The sequence below is a fragment of the Podarcis muralis genome, chromosome 14 (genome assembly GCF_964188315.1).
Source record: "Podarcis muralis chromosome 14, rPodMur119.hap1.1, whole genome shotgun sequence".
NCBI classification, from domain to species: domain Eukaryota; kingdom Metazoa; phylum Chordata; class Lepidosauria; order Squamata; family Lacertidae; genus Podarcis; species Podarcis muralis.
The window spans coordinates 47582840-47607056 of record NC_135668.1 but is presented as its reverse complement, the minus strand read 5'-3'; the positions used below and the strand labels follow the sequence as shown (position 1 = coordinate 47607056).

The 24217-nt window shown below is 47.8% G+C and overlaps 1 protein-coding gene across 2 annotated transcripts in view; it reads right to left on the bottom strand.

Moving 5' to 3' along the window:
- GRIN2A (glutamate ionotropic receptor NMDA type subunit 2A) overlaps positions 1-24217 on the bottom strand; it is a 228047-nt gene that overhangs the window by 5350 nt on the left and 198480 nt on the right. For both annotated transcript variants that reach the window (XM_028706352.2, XM_077918644.1), the window contains exons 12-13: positions 12929-13116; positions 5951-6189 (exon numbers count right to left, since the gene is read on the bottom strand). In XM_028706352.2, coding sequence (XP_028562185.2) covers positions 5951-6189; positions 12929-13116 — 427 coding nt within the window. The remainder of the gene's footprint in view (positions 1-5950; positions 6190-12928; positions 13117-24217) is intronic.

Sequence of the window (24217 nt, the reverse complement as noted above, 5' to 3'; positions counted from 1 at the left end):
AAAATGGATTAGAAGAGGAGCTTTGCTGGATCAGAACCAATGACCTACCTAGTCCAGCATCCTGTTCCCCACAGAGGCCAACCAGGTAACTGCAGGAAGCCCTCTGCTTGGCCTGCACTCAACCTCCTGAAACCTGCTGCAATGGCAACAATGATCTGCCCCCAGTATTTCAACCTTAGTAAAGGTAAAGAGACCTCTGACCATTAGGTCCAGTCGTGACCAACTCTGGGGTTGTGGCGCTCATCTCGCTTTATTGGCCAAGGGAGCCGGCGTAGAGCTTCCAGGTCATGTGGCCAACATGACTAAACCGCTTCTGGCGAACCAGAGCAATGCACGGAAACGCCGTTTACCTTCCCGCCAGAGTGGTACCTATTTACCTATCTACTTGCATTTGATGTGCTTTTGAACTGCTAGGTTGGCAGGAGCAGGCACCGGGCAACGGGAGCTCACCCCGTCACGGGGATTCGAACCGCCAACCTTCTGATCGGCAAGCCCTAGGCTCCGTGGTTTAACCCACAGCGCCACCCGAGTCCCCTTCAACCTTAGTACCTAGCTGGAAACCAAAGGAGAAGATTGTTCTTACAGCTGGCAATAATTATAATACCATATCCGGAACAGGTTAGTGCAAGAATCCCATCCACCTGGGCCTTTTAAACAGGCATCAGCTAAGGGACTGAGATTCAATTCAGACCACATTTCCATGCGAGCTTGCCTATTTTCACTTCCTGAAACAATAAGCCAGAGGTAGGGAACCTCAGACCTGAGGGGTGGATGTGGCTCTGCAAACCTCTCTATGTAGCCCTCAGGACTCTACCCAAACCACACACCCCACTGTTCCTGTTCTAATCCCCCTTGAGTATTTTTGCCTGGATGGCCTGTGTCCTTGAACTCTGATATCATTATCCTCTCTTGCATGTCTGGATGGGTGGGAGAGTCAATGTGCAGAAACCAGGCAACTGTCTGAAAAAAATGTGCCCATTCACTGCTTGGCCCACTTTTGCCTCTGGCCCTGCCAGCATTGGCATGTAGTACCTTGTCCAGAAAAGGAATTTGGACCAGGGGGATGAAAAGGGTTTCCCCACATCTGCACTACACAAACCTGAAGTAATGGGAGACGGAGCGCGGCAAGAGCTGGATGGCAGCCATGTTGGCTATCTCTGACACATTGGGAACTAGACTCCAATGATATCTGAAGGCCAGCCACGTTGGCTACCTCTGATCTAATGGGAAATGGAATCCAACAACATCTGGAGGGCAACCACCTCGGCTGCTTCCTTGCCCCAAACTGGGGGGAATTAATGGAAGATGGACATGTCAGCAGCTGTTAGCCAGAACAGCCAAATGGAGTGTTCATGTTCCAAAGGATTCTGAGCAGAGGAGATGCAGAGGAGAAGCCAATCAACCTTCCTGTCCACCAGCTTGTGAACATCTGGCTGAAGCTATAAACAGATTGCTGGACTGGATGGATCCAGCAAACCATTTTTATGGACAGCAAAGCAATTTAGGTATGCCAGTGTAGGCTGCATACTAACAGGTCCTGCAAGCCAGAAAGTGTGCGGGGAGATTTGTGCGTTTGAGCCAGGATACAATCTTTTCGAGAAAACCCTAGTGCAGTTCCATCCTCCCTCGCTCTCAATTGCTCTCTCTCTCTCTCTCTCACGCACAGAATTAGATATGAGCTCAGTGGTTCCATCCAACTATTTTCTGAACATTTTTGGCAAACACAGAATCAGAGTCAATTAACTAATTAAAACACACACACACACAACTGTAAGTTGCCAGAGATTAAGGCTAAGCATGTTTACAGCTGTTTGTTTAAACAAACAACTTATTTGGTAATTAAAATTTCACTTTTGCTACTAGTTGCATTATTATTACTATTACTATTTTTTTTTTAAAGGCTTCATCTCTTGTAGACAAATTACTTCATGCAGAAGGCTAATTGCACTTATTCAAGGAGAGCAATTCATGGGGGACATTGTGCCTGAGATGTTGTCCTTTGCCATTTAATGCTGCAAAATATAAGCTTGGGCAGATTTAATGTTTTGAGTTATGAAAGTAAAGGGGGCGGGAGACACGTCACACAACCCTGCGTGATTTATGTGCGAAACTTTTGCATTACGTCTTCTGTATGCTGATGTATCTTTTCCCCCGAATGTGTTTTTAGTTCCCTTTCCATCCTGAAATTGTTCAGGCTTTGCTCCTTCCCAGAGGCATAGGAAGGTCAGGTGGTACCCAGTGTGGAAAATTTCTTGTCACCCCCCCCCCCAAAAACATTGATTGATTTTTTTATTTTTTTATTTTTTGCCTGCAACAGGTGAAGGCAAGGTAAGGCCTAATCTACTCAGCCTAGTCTCATTTTATTCACATAGACCGACTTTCCAGGACCCGGGAAGCCCAGCGGAGGGTCAGGCAGTAGGGCGGTTCATTTAAAAAACCTTTTTAAAAAATGCCTGCCCCAAAGGTCTTCTTTTACTAAACTAGGGATTATATAGCTATATCTGAAATTTCATGCATATCTTGACCCTGCTCCACTGAATTGAAATTTCAGCCTTCACGACATAGGGAAACGGCCAAGTAACAGCTATTTTCGTGGAGGAGGGTCAAGATATTAACTGATATGCATGACATTTCATATATAGCTATATAACCCCTATACAGTGGTACCCCGCAAGACGAATGCCTCGCAAGACGGAAAACCCGCAAGACGAAAGGGTTTTCTGTTTTGGAGGCTCTTCGCAAGACGAATTTCCCTATGGGCTTGCATCGCAAGACGAAAGCCCATAGGGAAATGCTGGCGGTCGGGAGCAAAGACTTTCGCCCACAGCCGGCCTTCAGAAGAGGACCTCTTCTGAAGGCCGGCGGGGGGCAAAAGTCTTTGCTCCCCCCCGCCTGCCTTCCCCCCGCCTGCCCCGGGCGATCTTAAAATGCTGGCGGGCGGGAGCGAAGCGTTCGCTGCCGACCCCCAGCATTTTAAAATCTCCAAGGGACAGCAGAGAAGTCTCTGTCCCGAGGAGATTTTAATATGCTGGGGGTCGGGAGGGAAGCGCTGCCGACCCCCAGCATTTTAAAATCTCCCCGTGTCCAGGGGAGGTTTTAAAATGCTGGGGGTCGGGAGCGAAGCGTTCGCTGCCGACCCCAGCATTTTAAAATCTCCAAAGGACAGCAGAGAAGTCTCTGTCCCGAGGAGATTTTAAAATGCTGGGGGTCGGGAGGGAAGCGCTGCCGACCCCCAGCATTTTAAAATCTCCCCGTGTCCCGGGAAGGTTTTAAAATGCTGGGGGTCAGGAGCGAAGCGCTGTCCCTTGGAGATTTTAAAATGCTGGGGTCGGCAGCGAACGCTTCGCTCCCGACCCCCAGCATTTTAAAACCTTCCCGGGACACGGGGAGATTTTAAAATGCTGGGGTCGGCAGCGCTTCGCTCCCGACCCCCAGCATTTTAAAACGCTGTTCCGAAGGGGGGGGCGGGATCACCTGCCCCAGCCGCCCCACTTCGGAACGCTGTTCCGAAGCGGGGAGGGGGGGCGGGAAGACCTGCCCCAGCCACCCCACTTCGGAACGCTGTTCCGAAGCGGGGAGGGGGGGCGGGATCACCTGCCCCAGCCGCCCCACTTCGGAACGCTGTTCCGAAGCGGGGAGGGGGGGCGGGAAGACCTGCCCCAGCCACCCCACTTCGGAACGCTGTTCCGAAGCGGGGAGGGGGGGCGGGATCACCTGCCCCAGCCGCCCCACTTCGGAACGCTGTTCCGAAGCGGGGAGGGGGGGCGGGGACACCTGCCCCAGCCGCCCCACTTCGGAACGCTGTTCCGAAGCGGGGAGGGGGGGCGGGAAGACCTGCCCCAGCCGCCCCACTTCGGAACACTGTTCCGAAGCGGGGAGGGGGGGGCGGGATCACCTGCCCCAGCCGCCCCACTTCGGAACGCTGTTCCGAAGCGGGGAGGGGGGGGCGGGATCACCTGCCCCAGCCGCCCCACTTCGGAACGCTCTTCCGAAGCGGGGAGGGGGGGCGGGAAGACCTGCCCCAGCCGCCCCACTTCGGAACGCTGTTCCGAAGCGGGGAGGGGGGGCGGGATCACCTGCCCCAGCCGCCCCACTTCGGAACGCTGTTCCGAAGCGGGGAGGGGGGGCGGGGACACCTGCCCCAGCCGCCCCACTTCGGAACGCTCTTCCGAAGCGGGGAGGGGGGGCGGGAAGACCTGCCCCAGCCGCCCCACTTCGGAACGCTGTTCCGAAGCGGGGAGGGGGGGCGGGATCACCTGCCCCAGCCGCCCCACTTCGGAACGCTGTTCCGAAGCGGGGAGGGGGGGCGGGATCACCTGCCCCAGCCGCCCCACTTCGGAACGCTGTTCCGAAGCGGGGAGGGGGGGCGGGGACACCTGCCCCAGCCGCCCCACTTCGGAACGCTGTTCCGAAGCGGGGAGGGGGGGGCGGGAAGACCTGCCCCAGCCGCCCCACTTCGGAACGCTGTTCCGAAGCGGGGAGGGGGGGCGGGAAGACCTGCCCCAGCCGCCCCGCTTCGGAACGCTGTTCCAAAGCGGGGCGGGGGGCGGGAACACCTTCTGAAGGCGGGCAGGGGGCGAAAGTCTTTGTCCCCCCTGCCTGCCTTCCCAGGGGCTTTTAAATCGCCCCGGACAGCGGAGAAGTCCTCCGCTGTCGGGGCGATTTTAAAATGCCGCCCGCCAGCATTTTAAGATTGCCGCGGACAGCGGAGAAGTCCTCCGCTGTCCCAGGGTTTTTTAAAATGCTGGGGGTGGGAAGAAAAGCCCTTGTCCCCCCCCCAGCCTTCAGAAGAGGTCCGGGGACAGACTGTCCCCGGACCTGGTCTGAAGGCGGTTTCCCTAGGAACGCATTAATTGATTTTCAATGCATTCCTATGGGAAACCGTGCATCGCAAGACGAAAAAACCGCAAGACGAAGAGACTTGCGGAACGAATTAATTTCGTCTTGCGAGGCACCACTGTAGTAGTAAGATAAGACCTTTGGAGCAGGCATTTTTTAAAAATGTTTTTTATGAACTGCCCTAGTAGGGCAGTAATTGTTCCTTGATCATTTGTCACCCCCCTCCATGGTGGCACCCGGGGCAACCACCCCCCTTCCAACACCCCTGCTCCTTCCACAAAAACAGGAAGTTGCCTTATACGAAGTCTGATTGTTGGTCCATGTACGTCAGTATTGCCTACACTGGCTGTCAGAGTAGGGTTTCAGACAAGAGCCTCTCCCAGTCCTGCCTGAAGATGCTGAGGATGGAACGTGGGATCTTCTGCAAGCCAGGGAGAAGTTCTACCACTGAGTTTCAGCTCCGTCCCTTGGAAAGCGGAACAATCTCTTCTCATGTACACTTCCACATCGGCTGAATACCTGAGAGCTCTAGCTCCATTGCCCTTCTTTCACTGGACATAAGAAACAGAGAAGAGCTTGCTGGATCGGACCAGTGGCTCATCTAGACCTGGACTGTGTTCTCACAGGTGCTTATGGGGAGCATTGCACAGCAACCTTCTCCCCATCTGTGATTCCTAGCAGCTACCATTCCAAAGCACACTGTCACTGATGGTTGCGATAGAACACAGCCATCAAGGGTATGCTGAGAATAATTCAGACGACACCTTCTTGATGGCTCAGTTGGTAGGGCATGATACTCTTAACCCCAGGGTTGTGGGTTTGAGCCCCAAACTGGGCAAAAAGAGTCCTGCATGGCGGGAAGTTGTATTAGATGACCCTCATGTCCCTTCCAACTCTACAATTCTATGAACTATGACAGAGGAAGGATTCCTTCTTTGACAACACCAACTCTTTGGAACACCTTTGCCAGAAAGACCCACTAGATCACCTCCCTGTTCTCCTTCCATGAGCCATGGAAGACATTCCTCCCTTTCTAATGCTCTTCCTGGTCTCTGATGTGGAGGCCTTACGGGTGAGCATAATACTAATTGAAACACACAGAGAAGCTTACCCTGCTGATGGAATAAAGCAGTCCTGGCCTGTCAGAGCAAACTCCAGTGAAGCAGAACCTCAGCTTCCAATAAAACAGGTGCTCCCAGATGAACGTGATGAGGCTGAGGGCCATGGCAGCAGCAAGCATGTAGAAGACACCTGCCATGTTGTCAATGTCCAGCTGGCTGCTCATGACCTCGTTCTTCTCGTTGTGGCAAATGCCTGTCAGCCACAGAGTTTCCAGTTCCTCCATTTCACCTGGAAAACAGGAGAACAAAATAATAAGGAGGTCCTAACGGTTAGGGTATGGAAATCCAAGAAGATCTCAGGGGTGAAAACCAGTGAGATGTTTCTATGCTGCATGGGCGTCAGGGCTCAGCCCTGCCCAGACCTGGAATCAGAGGTCTCAGAGAAGGAGCAAGGTCACCACTGGCAGTTCTCCACAATGCCAGTGCCTCTGAAGAGGCGTTGGAGATGGATATCCCCGTCCCAGGAATTGAGGTTCTCATGCCAACTGCCTGGGTTCCTGGCTGGTTCTCAGTTTCCCTCCCCACAATCTCCATCAAGGCCACAGGGGCAGAGTAGACAACAAGACACACAGGAGTGTCAGGGCCGCCTCAAGGACTGCCTCACCATGTACAGACTAGCCTGTGACTTCCATCAGAGACCTTTCTCCTTGTGCCCCATCTGAGGGAGATGTGGAGGATGGCTACATAAGAACAGGTCTTATCAGTGGTGGCCCCCGATCCGTGGAATGTTCTCCCCACAGAGATGTGCCTGTCACCATCATCGACAGTCTGTAGGCACCAGACTAAGATCTTTTCATTGTCAGGCATTGACTAATTAAGTTACTTCTCTTTTTTAATTTTTTTTTATTTAAAATTTAAAATTTTCAGTTACGCATTTTCCACATTTATACATTCCCCAGAATAAATCAATTGTCAACTTCCCTTCCTCCCTTTCCATTGTTCTTTTCAGTTTTCCATTATTGCTGCATATTCTCTTCAAACATTCTCCTTCCCCCCCATTTGCATATTACCACAACATAAAATTATATTGTTGAATTTACACTAATCCTGCTATCGTTTTCACTTGTTCACAATTATTTTTCCAGATATGCTGCAAACATTGTCCATTCCTCTTAAGTTATTTCTAGCGGCGTTGAGAAGGACTCGTTTTTGATATATTATTGGGTGAGCATTTCAGTCTTCATCGTTTCATATGTTTTATTCTGTTTTTAAACCACTTCTATTGATTGTGTTTTATCTTGCTAAGTCTCTTTGAGGTGCCTCTTTTTTTTGTAAATAAATAATATTAAACATGCCCATAAACTGCACATGAGGCTACTCAGGAGAATGGGGAAGCCTTGGAAGCATCTCGCCAGAGTTTCAGGGATCCAGGAAAAGATGGAGCTTCCAGCTAGTATCTTCTTTTTCTTTGGCGATCACTCGTAGCCGAGTAAGATTGTCTTCCATAAACACGGTTTTAAAAGTAAGTCCGTAAGTGACTATGGAAGCCGATTCTGGATCCACACATCCTTCTACAGTGGGGACATAGGTTTCCGGGCAGGAGTTGATCATGGTGAGGGTTTGCCAAGTGTGCCTTCCTCTTAGTGCATTTCTCCCTTGCGTCCTGAGTTTGAGCATCTTCAAAGCCCATGACACCTTTGGTAAAAGCTCTTCTCCAACTGGAGCGCTCGCAAGCCAGTGTTTTCCAGTTGTTTGTGTTTATACTACAAGCTCCCAGTCTGAGCTGCTGAAGCCACAGCTGCCTAATACAGTGGAACCTCGGGTTATGAACGTGCTCCATGCGGGAGGCAAATTCGCAACCTACAGCGTTTGCAACCTGCAGTGCCGCATCTGTGCACACGCATGATGCAATTTGGCTCTTCTGCGCATGTGCACAGCGTAATTTAGTGCTTCTGCACATGTGCAAGTGCCGAAACCCGGAGTAACCCATTCTGGTACTTCCGGGTTCGGCATGTCCATAACCTGAAAATATGCAACCCACAGCATTCTCAACCTGAGTTATGACTGTAGCTCCAAACTCCTGCCTTCTTGGACTTGGGAAAGGGACAGTGTAACATGTTATGTCCTGTTCCTAAAAGCAATATGATGCTAGAAGGGGAATGTCCATGAGAAATAAAATAAAATAAACCCACCAAGAACTTACTTCGGACATTCTGTAACTTCCTTCTTTGACGTTTGCGCTATGACTCTAGTTTTCATAAATGTTGGTGCCCATTCTACTTATTTTATGCTACTTTTATTTACTTTATTCCTTTCAAAATTATTATCTTTATTCTTATTCTTCTTCACATCTGTAAATGTATCCTATGTGCTTCTAATCGCAGTTTCCGAATGATGGTCTTTGATCATTAATAATAAAGATCTGATTTGATTTGATTAAAAAAAACCCCACCAAATCACACACTTCAGATTGGGGAAAATGAGAAACTGGAACAGAAATATCTGTAGTATTTCTGCACAATATTGGTGATTCCTGCCCAGCACTTCTGAGAGACAACTGTGAACATAACTCCCTTCACTGGTATCTGCCTGTCCCTATTGATTTGTAGTGGTGTGGAGCGGGGCAGAATGGAACTTCTTTCAGCCAGTTTGCAATGCTAATAAGAGCGAGGAATAATTATGCAATAAAGCAACATTGTGCATATACCGAAGCCAGTACAGTATTCTCGGTTCCCCCCATCTCCCCCCACCCACCCCCAAAAAAACCCTGATGGCTTTTTGTTGCTGTTTCTGTATAGCTGTTAAGAACTGCTGAGATAAGAAGACGTCTCCTTTTGTTACAAAGCTGATGTAATTAGAGAAGGGAAAGTGGCTATTCAAGGCAGGACAAAGAGTAAATCTCTCATGGCTTGTGGGGTTGTTGGGGGGAGGCTTGTGGAGAGAGAAAATCACGATCCAGGAGAACTTGAAAAGAAATTGTTGAATAAGTCACTGCAAATCGCACCAGACTGATGCATTGCACATCACTCCCACCTAAATGCTTTCAGCTTCTGTGAATGCCGGAGGGCTTCCCATCTAAGGCGGTGAGGACTAAAGTTAAGAAGAGGAGACATCCTGAATGAAAGCAAAGTGGGGGTGGAGGGAGAGAGAAATGTCTTGCAGCTTTCTTAAAAAGAAATTAGCAAAATCATTAAGGATTCTCCCACCACCCACCTACCCACTTTCAAGGTGCCTTCTGGCCTTTGCGACTTTAAAAAAATGTTTATTTTGTGCTTCAAATTTTTTCCTCTGCCACCATAATATTTAAAAAATTCTGGAAAGATGGCCGAGTCAATCATGGGTCAATCGTAGCCGGTCAAGGGGTCCAACTTGGCCCACTAAGCCATTTCCCCCAAATCATGCCCACCCACCATTTAACTGGTGTCACTGGTGATGGCAGCTGATGGGCTGGAGGACAGGGTTTAATCCTGCATCCGCTGTGCAGCCCTGTTTCCAGTAAAGGGACAGGATCACACAGCCTTGTTGTTGTTTACTCGTTAAGTCGTGTCCGACTCTTCGTGATCCCATGGACCAGAGCATGCCAGGCACTCCTGTCTTCCACTGCCTCCCGCAGTTTGGTCAAACTCATGCTGGTAGCTTCAAGAACACTATCCAACCATCTCATCCTCTGTCGTCCCCTTCTCCTTCTGCCCTCCATCTTTCCCAACATCAGGGTGGGTCTTTTCCAGGGAGTCTTCTCTTCTCATGAGATGGCCAAATTATTGGAGCCTCAGCTTCAGGATTTGTCCTTCCAGTGAGCACTGAGGGCTGATTTCCTTCAGAATGGATAGGTTTTATCTTCTTGCAGTCCATGGGTCTCCTCCAGCACCATAATTCAAAAGCATAAATTCTTCGGGGATCAGCCTTCTTTATGGTCCAGCTCTCACTTCCATACATCAGTACTGGGAAAACCATAGCTTTTACTATACGGACCTTTGTTGGCAAGGTGACGTCTCTGCTTTTTAAGATGCTGTCTAGGTTTGTCATTGCTTTTCTCCCAGCCTAGGCAGCAGTATTTCATCTGCAAAGCTCACCAGTGAACAGACGTCAGCAAGTTAGTCCACTGTGGGATGTAATGTGAGGATACCCAGAGCATACGGGGTTAACAGCTCAAGGGAAATGATGTCCTGTCACTGGAGGGGGTGTTCGCACCTTTGTTATGTGAACGTTTTTTACTTTCTGTTTTGGCTGTGACAGGAGAAGCATCATGCCTTCGCTATCTCCTGGTTGTTGTTGTTTTGCTGCAGTACAATAAAGCTTTGTAGAATAGAAGCAGCTGTTGTGCGAGAGTTTTACTGCATGGCTAAGATTCCTTCCACACGGGCACCGCTGCACAAGATACTCTCCTGTAGCCGGGAGAAGCAGGTTGGCACAATGGAAGCAGACTAGACGCCACAACAGTCCCGCTGTTCGCAGCCTTGACGGACTCTCAACGGAACATGTAATCCACTGGGAGCAGTCAAGTTCAACATTCCTTGTTTTGCTAGAGTGGTCATGCAGGGCATGTTGGTTCAGTCAGCTGAACTTCCTGTTCCTCCTGGCCTGGAGCATCCTTTCTTGCATGTGACTGGTATGTGGGCGTGACCTTTCCAGACCTGGTAAAAGGCCAAGTCAAGCAGCCACTTCTTCCCTCTCTTCGATCTTCTTTTTCGAACTTCCTGATTCACCTGGACTGGACTGCTGGCTGCCAGCCAAGCAGTCCCCCAGGTTATCTCCCATATGGGGTAAACCTGTTTGTTCATGTTTGTAACTTTAAGCCCAAAAGCCTGCCTTCAGGGATCACACTGTGCTCTGCCTGATCGTGAGGAAAAACTACTTTTTGTCACTTATGAATAAGACTGTTGTGTCTTCATTCTTTTAGGAGGGCTCAAAGGAGTCTTGCCAGGAATAATAGGACATATCTCAATCTGGGCAAGCCAGATTGAATTGTTTGTTGTCTCACGCGAGTTTGCAGCCAGCTTTGTGCTGCATAAAAGGGGGAATGCACTCTGCTATATAAAGAAACTTGCTAGCGTGAGTTAGGAAGGGTATTAAGAATCAATATAGCCTCTCCTGCCCCCCTCAACATTCCCACATCCACACAGTCACCCTAGAGTCAAATGAAGCACAGGATGACACACACAAGAGCTTTCCAAGTAATGCAATCACCCCGCGCTGAGAGGCCATTTGAGGATGAAGAAGTTAACCGGCTTCAAAACAACAAGCAACCTCTCCTTGGAACAGAGATGACTGAGTAATAGCTATCAAGGCTATTTGCAGGCTAATAGCTGTCTATAGTCTGCCATGACCCTGTTCTTCAAAGCTCAGTAGGCTTTGGATTGTTAAGCAGAGCGTCTGATATTTCTCTCTCTCTCTCTCTCTCTCTCTCTCTCTCTCTCTCTCTCTCTCTCTCTCTCATATCATGCCAGGCAAAGCATAATTTCCCCCATATTCCCACCATTTCCCATTCCCCCGGCTACATCCCCTCTCTACTCCAAAGGAAACAGTGGGAACACTGCACTGGGAATGCTTTGCAGAAAAAGTTCAGACTGGTTGGGGGGGGGGGAGGAAAGAAAGGATGATTTACGATGCCGATGGCTGCAATCCTCAGCACCACAGTTCACCCTCCAGGTAGGAAGAAGGCTCAGCCTTCAACATTATCATAAATGGCACTTCTCCCATAGGAATGAATGGGCAGTTGGATGGGGCACTTGTGACAAAGAGGGCAGAATCGGAATCTCCCATCTGATGCCCGGTGGCCCGGCTTTTGTTGACAGGACAGTATCTCGACAGACTTGGTAGATGTGCTGTGCTCCTCAGGGTTCCATGATGCAATATATAAGCCTTTTGTCAATCTCTCCAGTTTAGGAAGACTGGAGCTTTGTGCTCAGAAGGTGCTGTTGCCCATAGGAGCTGAGGCCCATTGGGTAGAAGGCAGGGAGGTCAACAGCAGGTGGTGCCAGAGCCAATGAAAGGCACTGCCAACTCCTCCTAGTTTTCTCCTTCTTCTGAATAATACAAGGGCAACATTGTTTTGACAAGCTTTTCCACCTGGATGAAAAGATCTCTGTCTTAGCTGTTCATTTTGTGTTGTTCTTCAATCTACCGTCCTTCCTCATTTATTTTGGACTGTTTTTAAAGATATTTTAAGGTGCTTTTATGGTGTTTAGAAATCACCCTGACATACATGCAAAAGGTGATACATAAATACATGAAGAATAAACTTATGAAAATAGGAAGCTGAACTATGCTCATCATCCTGAAATGAAAAGCAGAACTTTACCAATGAATTATATTTTAGGTGGCTCAGGGAACTTTGTTATGGGGTGGCCTAATAATTTGGTAAATTATTATTATTATTATTAATCATCATCATCATCATAATTGATAGATAATGGTTATAATCAACTAATAGCAATTAATGTTAATAATTTAATAGCATAAATTCTTAATTCTTAATACTTTAGTAGTGGTGGTATCCTTTGGAACTCCCTGCTGGTTTTTTCAGCACCTACTGAGGACGTTCCTTTTTCAAGGATCCTCTTGCGTGGAGATTTCTTATCCTAGTCTCTTTCTGTATCAGATCTGAAATGGTTTCCTTAATTGTTTTTATTGCGAATATTTGTACTGATCCTTTAATTGCTGATCGCTCTGGGTTGTTTGATGGGAGGCAATGCATAAATGAAATGAAAAGAACGAATAATAATAAGAAGAAGAGTTTGGATTTGATATCCCGCTTTATCACTACTCGAAGGAGTCTCAAAGCGGCTCACAATCTCCTTTCCCTTCCTCCCCCACAACAAACACTCTGTGAGGTGAGTGAGGCTGGGAGACTTCAGAGAAGTGAGACTAGCCCAAGGTCACCCAGCAGCTGCATGTGGAGGAGCGGGGATGCGAACCAGGTTCCCCAGATTACAAGTCCACCGCTCTTAACCACTACACCACACTGGCTCCTCTTGCCCCTCTTGCAAGAACACCTCAAGCAGGGAGAAAAAGTCCTTCTGACTTACCATCACCGACAAATTGCAGCAATGCAAGATCAATGGCCCTTTTCCACGGCGACCCCTTCTGGAGAGCGATCCCATAGCCCGTCGTGGCAAAGATGTACCCACTGCCGATGGTCACCAGCTTGCACCCCTCATCCCGCCCGGCCTTGTAGTTCAGCACCGCTGCATCGTAGATGAAAGCATCCAACTTCCTGAAATAAAAAGTGGTGTTTTACAAGACACAGTCAAGACAGCAGGCAAGTGAGCTCACGATTGTCCCCCTTGGCGTTGGTGACCTAGCAGCACTCAGAAGGATTCTCCAGCAAGGTTAAGAGGCTTCTGCACTTTCAAACAATGACCAGGAGAGAAAAGAATAATCTTACAAATTTAAGGAGTTAACTGCCATGGGTTGCAGTAGGACTGCCTCCTTTGTTCTGGCAAAATACAAAATACAGGACAGGGAAGGGGCTGAAGAGACTTCAAAGCAATCCACCACAATCTATTGCTGTCTAACAGGATGGCCCCTCTGGAATTTGTCACACACACACAAACACACACACACACACACACACACAAACAAACAAACACACACATTTATAAATCTCCCTCTGCCTGTCTACCCAAAGCTTAAATACACATCATTTCACACTTTCTTTTATATATATATATCAATTTTTCTGTTTTACGATTTAAAGTACTCATTTATACATCCTTAAGATATCAATGACTTCTCTTCTTCTCTTTCCATGGTTCATTTTACATATCATAAATCCCTGCATATTTTACAGAAACTATACCATTCAGTCTCCCATTATTACAACCATCATAACTTATTTACACTGTTGAATTTATCTTAATGCTGCCAGCGTTTTCAACTGTACACAGTTATTTTCCATATACTCAATAAACGTTTTCCAATCTTCTCTAAATGTACGTCCTTCTTGTTCTCTTATTCTAGATATTAAGTCTTCAAGCTGAGCATATTCCATCAGTTTAAGTTGCCATTCTTCTTTAGTTGGAACCTCGCTCATTTTCTATTTGGGGGCTAACAAAACATGGGCCGCAGTAGTGGCATACATAAATAACCTTTTTTGACAACTGGGAATTTCAGTCTTAAAGGGGAGGGAGGGAGGGAGGGAGGGAGGGAAGGAGGAAGGAAGGAAGGAAGGAAGGAAGGAAGGAAGGAAGGAAGGAAGGAATATTGTACCCAATATACTGTAGTCAATCAGAAATTATTTCAAGTATGCCATTCTTTGATTAAATCCATCTTTCTGACACAAGCTTATCGTCTAATGGTCATCATAATAATATTATCAGCCCCAAATAATAAAATGAAATAAAGCGCCAGGTGGATTATAGAAAAAGAAGATAGAGATTCAATCCTCTTTGAGACAGTGGAAGGCCTTTCCGAGGCTATCAGGTGTAACCGTGTAAAGGATCTGTTTTTAAAATAGACACGGAAATCTTCTTTCAAGGTTCACAGTCCCTGCCCTCATTATTTCTACTTTTCAAGAGAAGCAAGGGGGGGCGGGGAGTGAACATGCTGTGGAACATTTAAAATAAAAAATTAGTCAGGGCAGTTCCACTGTACAAAAAGAAGGTGGCGAAAAGACAATCACTACATAGGTCAGTGCCTTATACAGAGTCAGAAACGTGGTCCATACAGTTCATAATAATTTATTATTATTAATAATAATAATTTATTATTTGTACCCCGCCCATCTGGCTGGGTTTCCCCAGCCACTCTGGGCAGCTTCCACAGAGATAATAATAATAATAATAATTTATTATTTATACCCCGCCCATCTGGCTGGGTTTCCCCAGCCACTCTGGGCGGCTTCCAAAAGAATATTAAAATACTGTGATACATCAAACATTAAAAGCTTCCCTAAACAGGGCTGCCTTCAGATGTCTTCTAAAAGTCTGGTAGTTGTTGTTCTCTTTGACATCTGGTGGGAGGGCGTTCCACAGGGAGGGCGCCACTACCGAGAAGGCCCTCTGCCTGGTTCCCTGTAACTTGGCTTCTCGCAGTGAGGGAACCGCCAGAAGGCCCTCGGTGCTGGACCTCAGTGTCCGGGTAGAACGATGGGGGTGGAGACGCTCCTTCAGGTATACTGGACCGAGGCCGTTTAGGGCTTTAAAGGTCAGCACCAACACTTTGAATTGTGCTCGGAAACGTACTGGGAGCCAATGTAGGTCTTTCAAGACCGGTGTTATATGGTCTCGGCGGCCGTTCCCAGTCACCAGTCTGGCTGCTGCATTCTGGATTAGTTGTAGTTTCCGGGTCACCTTCAAAGGTAGCCCCACGTAGAGCGCATTGCAGTAGTCCAAGCGGGAGATAACCAGAGCATGCACCACTCTGGCGAGGCAGTCCGCGGGCAGATAGGGTCTCAGCCTACGTACCAGATGGAGCTGGTACACAGCTGCCCTGGACACGGATTTAACCTGTGCCTCCATGGACAGCTGTGAGTCCAAAATGACTCCCAGGCTGCGCACCTGGTCCTTCAGGGGCACGGTTACCCCATTCAGGACCAGGGAATCCTCCACACCTGCCCGCCTCCTGTCCCCCAGAAACAGTACTTCTGTCTTGTCAGGATTCAATCTCAATCTGTTTGCCGCCATCCATCCTCCAACCGCCTCCAGACACTCACACAGGACCGTCACCGCCTTCACTGGTTCTGATTTGAAAGAAAGGTAGAGCTGGGTATCATCTGCATACTGATGAACACCCAGCCCAAACCCCCTGATGATCTCTCCCAGCGGCTGCATGTAGATGTTGAAAAGCATAGGGGAGAGGACAGAACCCTGAGGCACCCCACAAGTGAGAGCCCAGGGGTCTGAACACTCATCCCCCACCACCACTTTCTGAACACGGCCCAGGAGGAAGGAGCGGAACCACTGTATGACAGTACCCCCAGCTCCCAGCCCCTCAAGACGGTCCAGAAGGATGTTATGGTCGATGGTATCAAATGCCGCTGAGAGATCCAGCAGAACTAGGAAACAGCTCTCACCTTTGTCCCTAGCCCGCCGGAGATCATCAACCAGTGCGACCAAGGCAGTTTCAGTCCCGTGATGAGGCCTGAATCCCGAGACCAAAAATACACTAAAATGTCACACATTAAAAACTTCCCTGAACAGGGCTGCCTTCAGATGTCTTCTGAATGTCAGGTAGATGTTTATCGCTTTGACATCTGCTGGGAGGGCGTTCCACAGGGCGGGCGCCACTACTGAGAAGGCCCTCTGCCTGGTTCCCTGTAGCTTTGCTTCTCGCAGTGAGGGAACCGCCAGAAGGCCCTCGGAGCTGGACCTCAGTGTCTGGGCAGAACAATGGGGGTGGAGACGCTTCTTCAGGTATACTGGGCCGAGGCCATTTAGGGCTTTCAAGGTCAGCACCAACACTTTGAATTGTGCTCGGAAACGTACTGGGAGCCAATGTAGGTCTTTCAAGACTGGTGTTATGTGGTCTCGGTGGCCACTCCCAGTCACCAGTCTAGCTGCCGCATTCTGGATTAGTTGTAGTTTCCGGGTCACCTACAAAGGTAGCCCCACGTAGAGCGCATTGCAGTAGTCCAAGCGGGAGATAACCAGAGCATGCACCACTCTGGCGAGACAGTCTGTGGACAGGTAGGGTCTCAGCCTGAGTACCAGGTGGAATTGGTAGTTCAGTAATGTCTTCACTGACTGGCAGGGGCTCACCAGGCTTTCAGGAGAGGGTCTATCTCAGCCCTACTTGGAGATGTCAGGTATTGAACCTGGCATCTTTTGCATGCAAAGCAGGTGCTGTCCCACTCAGCTACCCCAAATACATAGGTGGTGGCTCATAGCTGTGGACAACACATAGGCAACTGCACTATAGAGAGTCAGATCGCTGGCACATCTAGCTCAGTATTGGACCTTCAGACTGCAAGATAGATGCTCTACCATTGATCTACAGCCCCTTTCCCATTTACAGTGGTACCTCAGGTTAAGTAATTAATTCGTTCCGGAGGTCCGTACTTAACCTGAAACTGTTCTTAACCTGAAGCACCACTTTAGCTAATGGGGCCTCCCGCTGCTGCCGCTCCGCCGGAGCCCGATTTCTGTTCTCATCCTGAAGCAAAGTTCTTAACCTGAAGCACTGTTTCTGGGTTAGCGGAGTCTGTAACCTGAAGTGTATGTAACCTGAAGCGTATGTAACCTGAGGTACCACTGTATTCCAAATAAAGCACCTGCTTCTGAGTGAACACACACACACTATGGGAATAGCCTTGCTTGATAAAATCAGCAGGGACAACAACAGCTGGCATGTGTTGCTGCTACTTTTGCTGTAAGAGTAATCCAAAGTTCTGCACCAAGAATTCTGAAACATGCAGGAAGAACTGCAGCACAGTAGGAGGGGGTCACACTTTCAATCTCTGGCACGGATAGCTGGAGGCAGGGAAGGAGCCCAGTTAAAAATCCTGGGCTGTTGTCCGTCATTGTAGACCATGGGTAGGCAAATGAAGGTCTGGGGGCCGGATCAGGCCCAATCGCCTTCTAAATCCAGCCCACAGACGGTCCGGGAATCTGTGTGTTTTTAGATGAGTAGAATGTGTGCTTTTATTTAAGATGCATCTCTGGGTTATTTAATAAAATAATAGTAATAATAATAATAATATTTTTTTATTTATACCCCACCCTTCCCAGTTCAAAAAACTGGGCTCAGGGCAGCTAACAACAAATTTGAAAACACTTAATTGATGCAACAACAAAAGACAGCATAAAATACAGTATAAAACATGAATAACAATAAATTTAGAATTCAAAAATCAATTTAGGGGGGAAATCCATCCAATAAGCATTAGATGATCACCAGGGCTAGCTGGCTAAATTAGTCTTATTTGGGCCAGCGAGGAGACCAGGGGAGAATTAGCTGTGGGATCCCAGAGTAGGTAACCTTCATAAAAAGGGGAAGGCGAGGGAAGGAAGAGGAATAAAAGATCAGGCTAAATTCAAATTGAAAGCCAGGTGGAATAGATCTGTCTTACAGGTCCTGCGGAAGGAAGTTAAATTATTTGTGGGGCATAGGAATTTGTTCATTCCCCCCCCCCCTGCAAAATGTAGTCCGGCCCCCCACAAGGTCTGAGGGGCAGTGGACTGGATCCCTGCTGAAAAAGTTTGCTGATCCCTGTTAGACAATACTGAACTGCATGGATCGTTGGTCTGATTCATCAGAAAGCAGCTTCCCATGTTACTATGTAAATGAAGCAGGCACGATGGCACACCTATGCTTAGTTCGCATAACGAACGCAAGTGAGAAGCTAGAACAATTCCTCCCAGTGCATTAGAAGCACATAGGCAGGAGAAAGAGTTGCTTTCAGGATTTGTCATGAATGATGTGCCCTGGTTTTTCTTCAGATGGAGAGCATAGCATGAGTGACCAGGCCAGCAGAGAGAGGGAGAGAGATCTTAATTTTACTGCATGCAGTGCGCTTAAAGAAAATGTTGTGAAAATGATGTATAGGTGGTATTTAACACCAGTTAAATTGGCTAAAATGTACAGAACAAAAAAATGAATGTTGGAAATGTAAGGAAAAGGAGAACTTTCTTTATGTACGCTACAACAGCAGCAAGAATACTTATTGCAAAATATTGGAAGACACAAGATTTACCCACTCTGGAAGAGTGGCAGATGAAGGTGATGGATTACATGGAATTGGCGGAAATGACTGGCAGGATCCGAGATCAGGGAGAAGAGTCAGTGGAAGAAGACTGGAAGAAATTTAAAGACTATCTACAAAGATATTGTAAAATTAATGAATGTTAGAATGATGTTGGATTGAAATTAAGTGGTTTCTAGCTGTAATGGTATAAAAGAATATGAAAAAATGGTTTTTTTTATAAGTAAAAATTCAAGGTTATTATAATTTAAGATTAAAGATCAGGGTAAAATAAAGAGGGAAGGAAACTGCTGAACTAATAAATAGAACTGGAATACAAAAAAGGGAGGTATGAGGAGGTCCAAGAAACAAGTAAATGAAAAATAAGTGATGAAAGGATTGACTGTTTTTAACTGTTTTTATTTGTATTTTTTATTTTTTATTTTTCTATTTTGTAATATTGGAAAAACCCTAATAAAAAATTTATTAAAAAAAAGGAAATGTAAGGAAAAGGAAGGTACTTTTTATCATACATGGAGGACATGTAATGACACAAAAGCTTTCTGGGAAATGATATATAATGAGTTAAAGAAGATGTTTGAAAACACCTTTGTTATAAAAAACAACCAGAAGCTTTCTTACTGGGTATAGTGGGTAAAGAGATACCGAGACAAGATAAAAAATTGTTCTTATATGCAACAACTGCGGCAAGAACTTTGTTAGCCCCAAAATGGAAGCAGCATGAAGTACCAACAAAAGAAGAGAGGCAGATGAAACTGATGGACTTTGCAAAACTGGCGAAACAGATGGGAAGAATCTGGAACCAGCAAGATCAGGAATTCCAAAAAGACCAGAATAAATTTATATTATATTTGAAAGACAACTGTGAGCAGTTAACATCACTAGCGGGGTTAATTGAAGAGATGTAAGATGAAGTTATTACTTATTCGGGTTGAATAACTTAACACCTTAGGTAATGATATAACAAGAATAGTATGATAGTACAATAATCTTTATTGTCATTGTCCCATACAGAACAACAAAATTGGGAAGAAAAATCTACATAAGACATTGAAAACCAACCAGCCTCCTATCCCAGCTATCCCAACCTGGTTAGCCCCCTAAAAACTCTGATACCCCATTTTTAAAATACAATATACAGTGCTACCTCGGGTTAAGAACTTAATTCGTTCCGGAGGTCCGTACTTAACCTGAAACTGTTCTTAACCTGAAGCACCACTTTAGCTAATAGGGCCTCCTGCTGCCGTTGTGCTGCTGCTGCACGATTTCTGTTCTCATCCTGAAGCAAGGTTCTTAACCGGAGGTAATATTTCTGGGTTAGCGGAGTCTGTAACCTGAAGCGTCTGTAACCCGAGGTACCACTGTACTCACATAGAGACTCCTTACACTGCGTTTAAAACCAAAATCGCATTTGGATAGAAACTGTTTCTCAGGTGGCTAGTCCTAGTCTTTATAACCCTGTACCTTCTTCCAGAAGGCAGAAGCTGAAAGAGATAATTTCCAGGGTGTGCACTATCCTGCACTATCTCTGCAGCTTTCTTATGACACCTGGAAGCATAGATTTGAATAGGAGAGGAAGTGAAATGCAAGAATGCAAAATTTAATTTTGTAAACCATTAGGCAGGAGGGAGGGAAGTCGATAGGCTCAGTTAGCCAAAGAGATATAATAAAGTGATATGATGCTATGTAATGTGATTATATGTAAAACTAATAAAAATTATCAGAGAGAGAGAGAGAGAGAGAGAGAGAGAGAGAGAGAGAGAGAGTGCTAACAAGCAGGTGGGTGAGTGGCCTAGGCTGGTCTTCCCATGTTCCCCGTGTCATAATTGCCACCGCCACCACCCTCCACCGACCCATTTATTCACTTGCATAGGCACACAACAGGGTGCTAGAAGCTCGTGGTCTGAGTGGGCGGGTGGGGGATAGGGATTGGCAATGGGGTGTCAGGGAGGTGGACAAAAGGAGCTTAGAAAGGATGTGGGGGGTTGAAGGAGATGGGGGGTTGGAAAGGATGGAGATGCGAGGGGGTGAAAGGTTAGCAAGGGACTGGAACATTGGCAGTGTTGGTGTCCGGCTTCAGGAAATCAGATCCCTCCCACGGTGGCAGCCAAGAATCAGAGAAACGATAAAAGTTCTTACCAAGCAATTTATTCAATTATACACAGAGAGCAACGAAGGAATGCAGCCTTCCATAATAATGGTGTTGCTCCAAGTCCCACCCTAACCCCCCTCCATCTTCCCTATTCTACTGCATCGGCTAATCTGAGCTTCCTGCCGCTGATCTCTCTGTTCTACTACCCTCAATGCCCGCCTAGTCCTGGGAGAGGGGGTGGGTCAGGAATGCTCTCCAAGGACACTGAGTCTTTCCGCTGTCACTCCCCTGGTGGGGCTTCTTCTTCTTCCTGCTGTTCCTCCTCCAATATTTCCCAGCTTCTGCCCTCTGCAGCCTCCGAACTATGCCCTTCTGCAAACCACTGTTCTAAATCTATACTGTCCTCCTGTTCTCCAGAAGGTTCAGGGGAAAAGGGGGGCCAGTTCCCACCATTCCTCCTCAGTCCAACCCCTGACAGTTGGTGAGCAACACGAGCAGGAGCAGAGGCCCCTAGTTAAACAGTCAAACCATTGGTCCACCCAGCTAAATACTTCCAGCACTGACTGGCAGCAGCTCTCTGGTGTGTCAGAAAGGGAGTTTCTTCTGGCTCTACCTGGAGATGCCAGATGTTGGTAATAATAATAATAATAATAATAATAATAATAATAATAATAATAATAATTTATTTATACCCCGCCCATCTGGCTGGGTTTCCCCAGCCACTCTGAGCAGCTTCCAACAAAGTATTAAAATACAGTAGTCTGTTAAACATTAAAAGCTTCCTTAAAGAGGGCTGCCTTCAGATGTCTTCTAAAAGTCTAGTAGTTGTTCTTCTTTTTGATATCTGGTGGGAGGGTGTTCCACAGGGCGGGTGCCACTACCGAGAAGGCCCTCTGCCTGGTTCCCTGTAACTTGGCTTCTCGCAGTGAGGGAACCACCAGAAGGCCCTCAGAGCTGGACCTCAGTGTCCGGGCAGAACGTTGAACCTGGGCCTTTCATCGTGCAAAGCAAACATTATCTTCCTGAGCTGCAGAGTCCACTGGCGCCACCTGGAGCCTCTCCATGACCCCTCACCAAAATCCTCTGAGCGTACACAGCACTGCATCACGGACAGCATCTCCCCGAGAGCAACATTGTCCCCTGAAGATTGCATCCCGTTATTGCCACTGTTACATAACTCTGTGTTATCGCCCCTGTTGCCTGAGTAGTGCACAGCCATCCATCACCGTGCTAGGAAATAAGATTTCGCTGACAGGGCCGCGCTGCTTAACTCTCTTTATAAAAAGACTCGTTGAGAGAGAAAGTAGAAACAAATGGCTTCGGCGCTTGATACAATCCCGGTGTTCATTACATGTCTTTCAGGGCAAAAGTCTCTCTTGTGAAGATGGAGAGCGGCTGCGGGAGGTGAGGCTGTGGCAGAACACCTGGTTCCAATGCAAATGGTCCCAGGAGAGAAAAGGGCATTGTCTCAATGCAAGTAGACACACATTCCAGATGTCAGGCACTGAGCGGATGAGGAGGAGTGGTGGAGACCTTCTGTGCTGGGCCTGGGGGTAACCCAAGCAACGCGGTCCAGGTCCAGTCCCGAATCCAAGGATTCCACGAGGAGGCAGTCCAATGGGGCCAAGGCAGGAAACCAGGCTAAGTCAGGCACAAGGTCTCAGGCAGGATCTAGCACACAGCAATGTTGCTCCCGCAATCTGGGGCATGGTCCGACATCCTTTTATCTTTGTCAGGGTAACAGCTGGTCCTGATCCCCCCACTGACTCACCTCCCTGTCTCGCCCAAAGGCAAGCACTCCTCCTGTGAGTACTCAGGTCTCTCCTTCTCTCAGACCTTAGTCTCTGCAGCTCGGGAGACGTCAGTGGGTTACTAGACCCAGGGGCCACCTCAGCCTCCCCTGACCCAACTGGTAGTGGAGCAGCTGTAAGTGATGGCCCAGCTGAAGGCAATGATGCAATCCCCACATCTGGAGCCAGGGCAGGCTCAGGCCCCTGACTCGGCCCAGCTGGTGCTTGTTGCAGGGGAACCTGTGCAGACTGGGGCTCTTCAGAATCAGGCTCCAGACTTGGTTCAGATGCTGCCTGAGGCAAAGGATCCAGTGCGGACTGAGACTCCTCTAGCTCCAAGTCTGAGCCTGAGTCCCAGGCTATCACAAGTTCAGGTCCTCCTCTCTGGAGCAGGAGAAAACAAGCTTACTCCATCTTCCATGTGACAGCCATTCAGATGTTTGAAAGATATCACCTCTCAGTTTCCTCTTCTCCAGGATAAACATACCCAGCTCCTTCAACCATTCCTCATACGGCTTGGTTTCCTGACCTAGGATGGGTGTTCCTCACCCCTTCACCTGGCTTATAGGACAACAATAGTTTGTCGTGTGAGCTGAGCTGGATGCAGGTTGGAAAAGCTAGAGACACAGACACATGCTGGATCTGTGCTGGACTAAGGGAGAAGCAAGCTGTGTTGGTGTGTTGATGCCGTGAGCCCTCCCATCAGGTTGCAAATATGTGCAAATAAAGCCATATATCCTAAGGATCTTTCTCCCTTCCACCTCACCTGGCTGGTAGATAGAAGAACAATAGCCAGAGTTGTGTGGGTGAGTTTGGCTGATGCTGGAAGCTGGAGACAGAGACATGTCTTGCTCTGTGCTCAACCCAAGCTGGACTTTGGAGCTTCCTTGGAAACCGAATGGGGAAGCAAGATCTGTTGAGGTGCTCATGCCATGAGCCCCTCCATCCTATGCTCAGGTTGAATAGATATGTAAATAAAACCATATATCCTAAAGACACTACAGTCTCCGCTGACCTTCGTTCCAGGGAGACTGAGCCCCAGGTGAGCACCTGGAACCCCAGGAGTCTCTCGCCACTCAGAAATTGGGGTGGCATGCAGCCATACATTTGCTAAGAGCTGATGTCAACCCTGCGCTGCATAGAAACCTGGTGTTTGTGCTGGGCGGCTGAAGGAAGAGATGAGCTTTTGCGGTGCCCTTAATGCAGTTTGACAAATGGAGCTTCATGGCACCTTTCAGGCAGGCTAAAAAATAAAAATAAACCTACCAAGTGCTCTGCATTGCTTGTCCATAGTAAGTCAAAGTGACACACTCACATCTGTCAGGCTCCCTCTGATGTCACCCTCACTCCTCTCTGTGCCAGCTTAGAAGATTGTCTTTTCTCTGTCAGAGGGGCACACGGTGACAGAAAGAGGAGGGAAAGTTGCGTGCAAAGCTATTTAGCTTTGCTACACGGGGAGTCTGTTATGATGTGGTTACAAAAGTGCAATTATTGTTATTGTTGTTCCATTAATGTACACAGGGCTTTACATTCGGGGTGCAAGAGTCGTAGCTTAGAAGTAGAGCATCTGCTTTGCATGCAGAGGGTCCCAATTTCTATCCCCCGCCGTCTCCAGGAAGGACCGGGTAAATTAGAAAAATCACCTTGGCATTATGTTATTCCACCCCATTCATTCCACCACAAGGGAAACACCATGCAAATGGGGATGGCGAAGGGGGAACCCATGAGGCAATGTCCGAGGAGCGAAACAGCAGTAGCAGCAGATACTGATCACGGTCTCTGGGCTGACTTC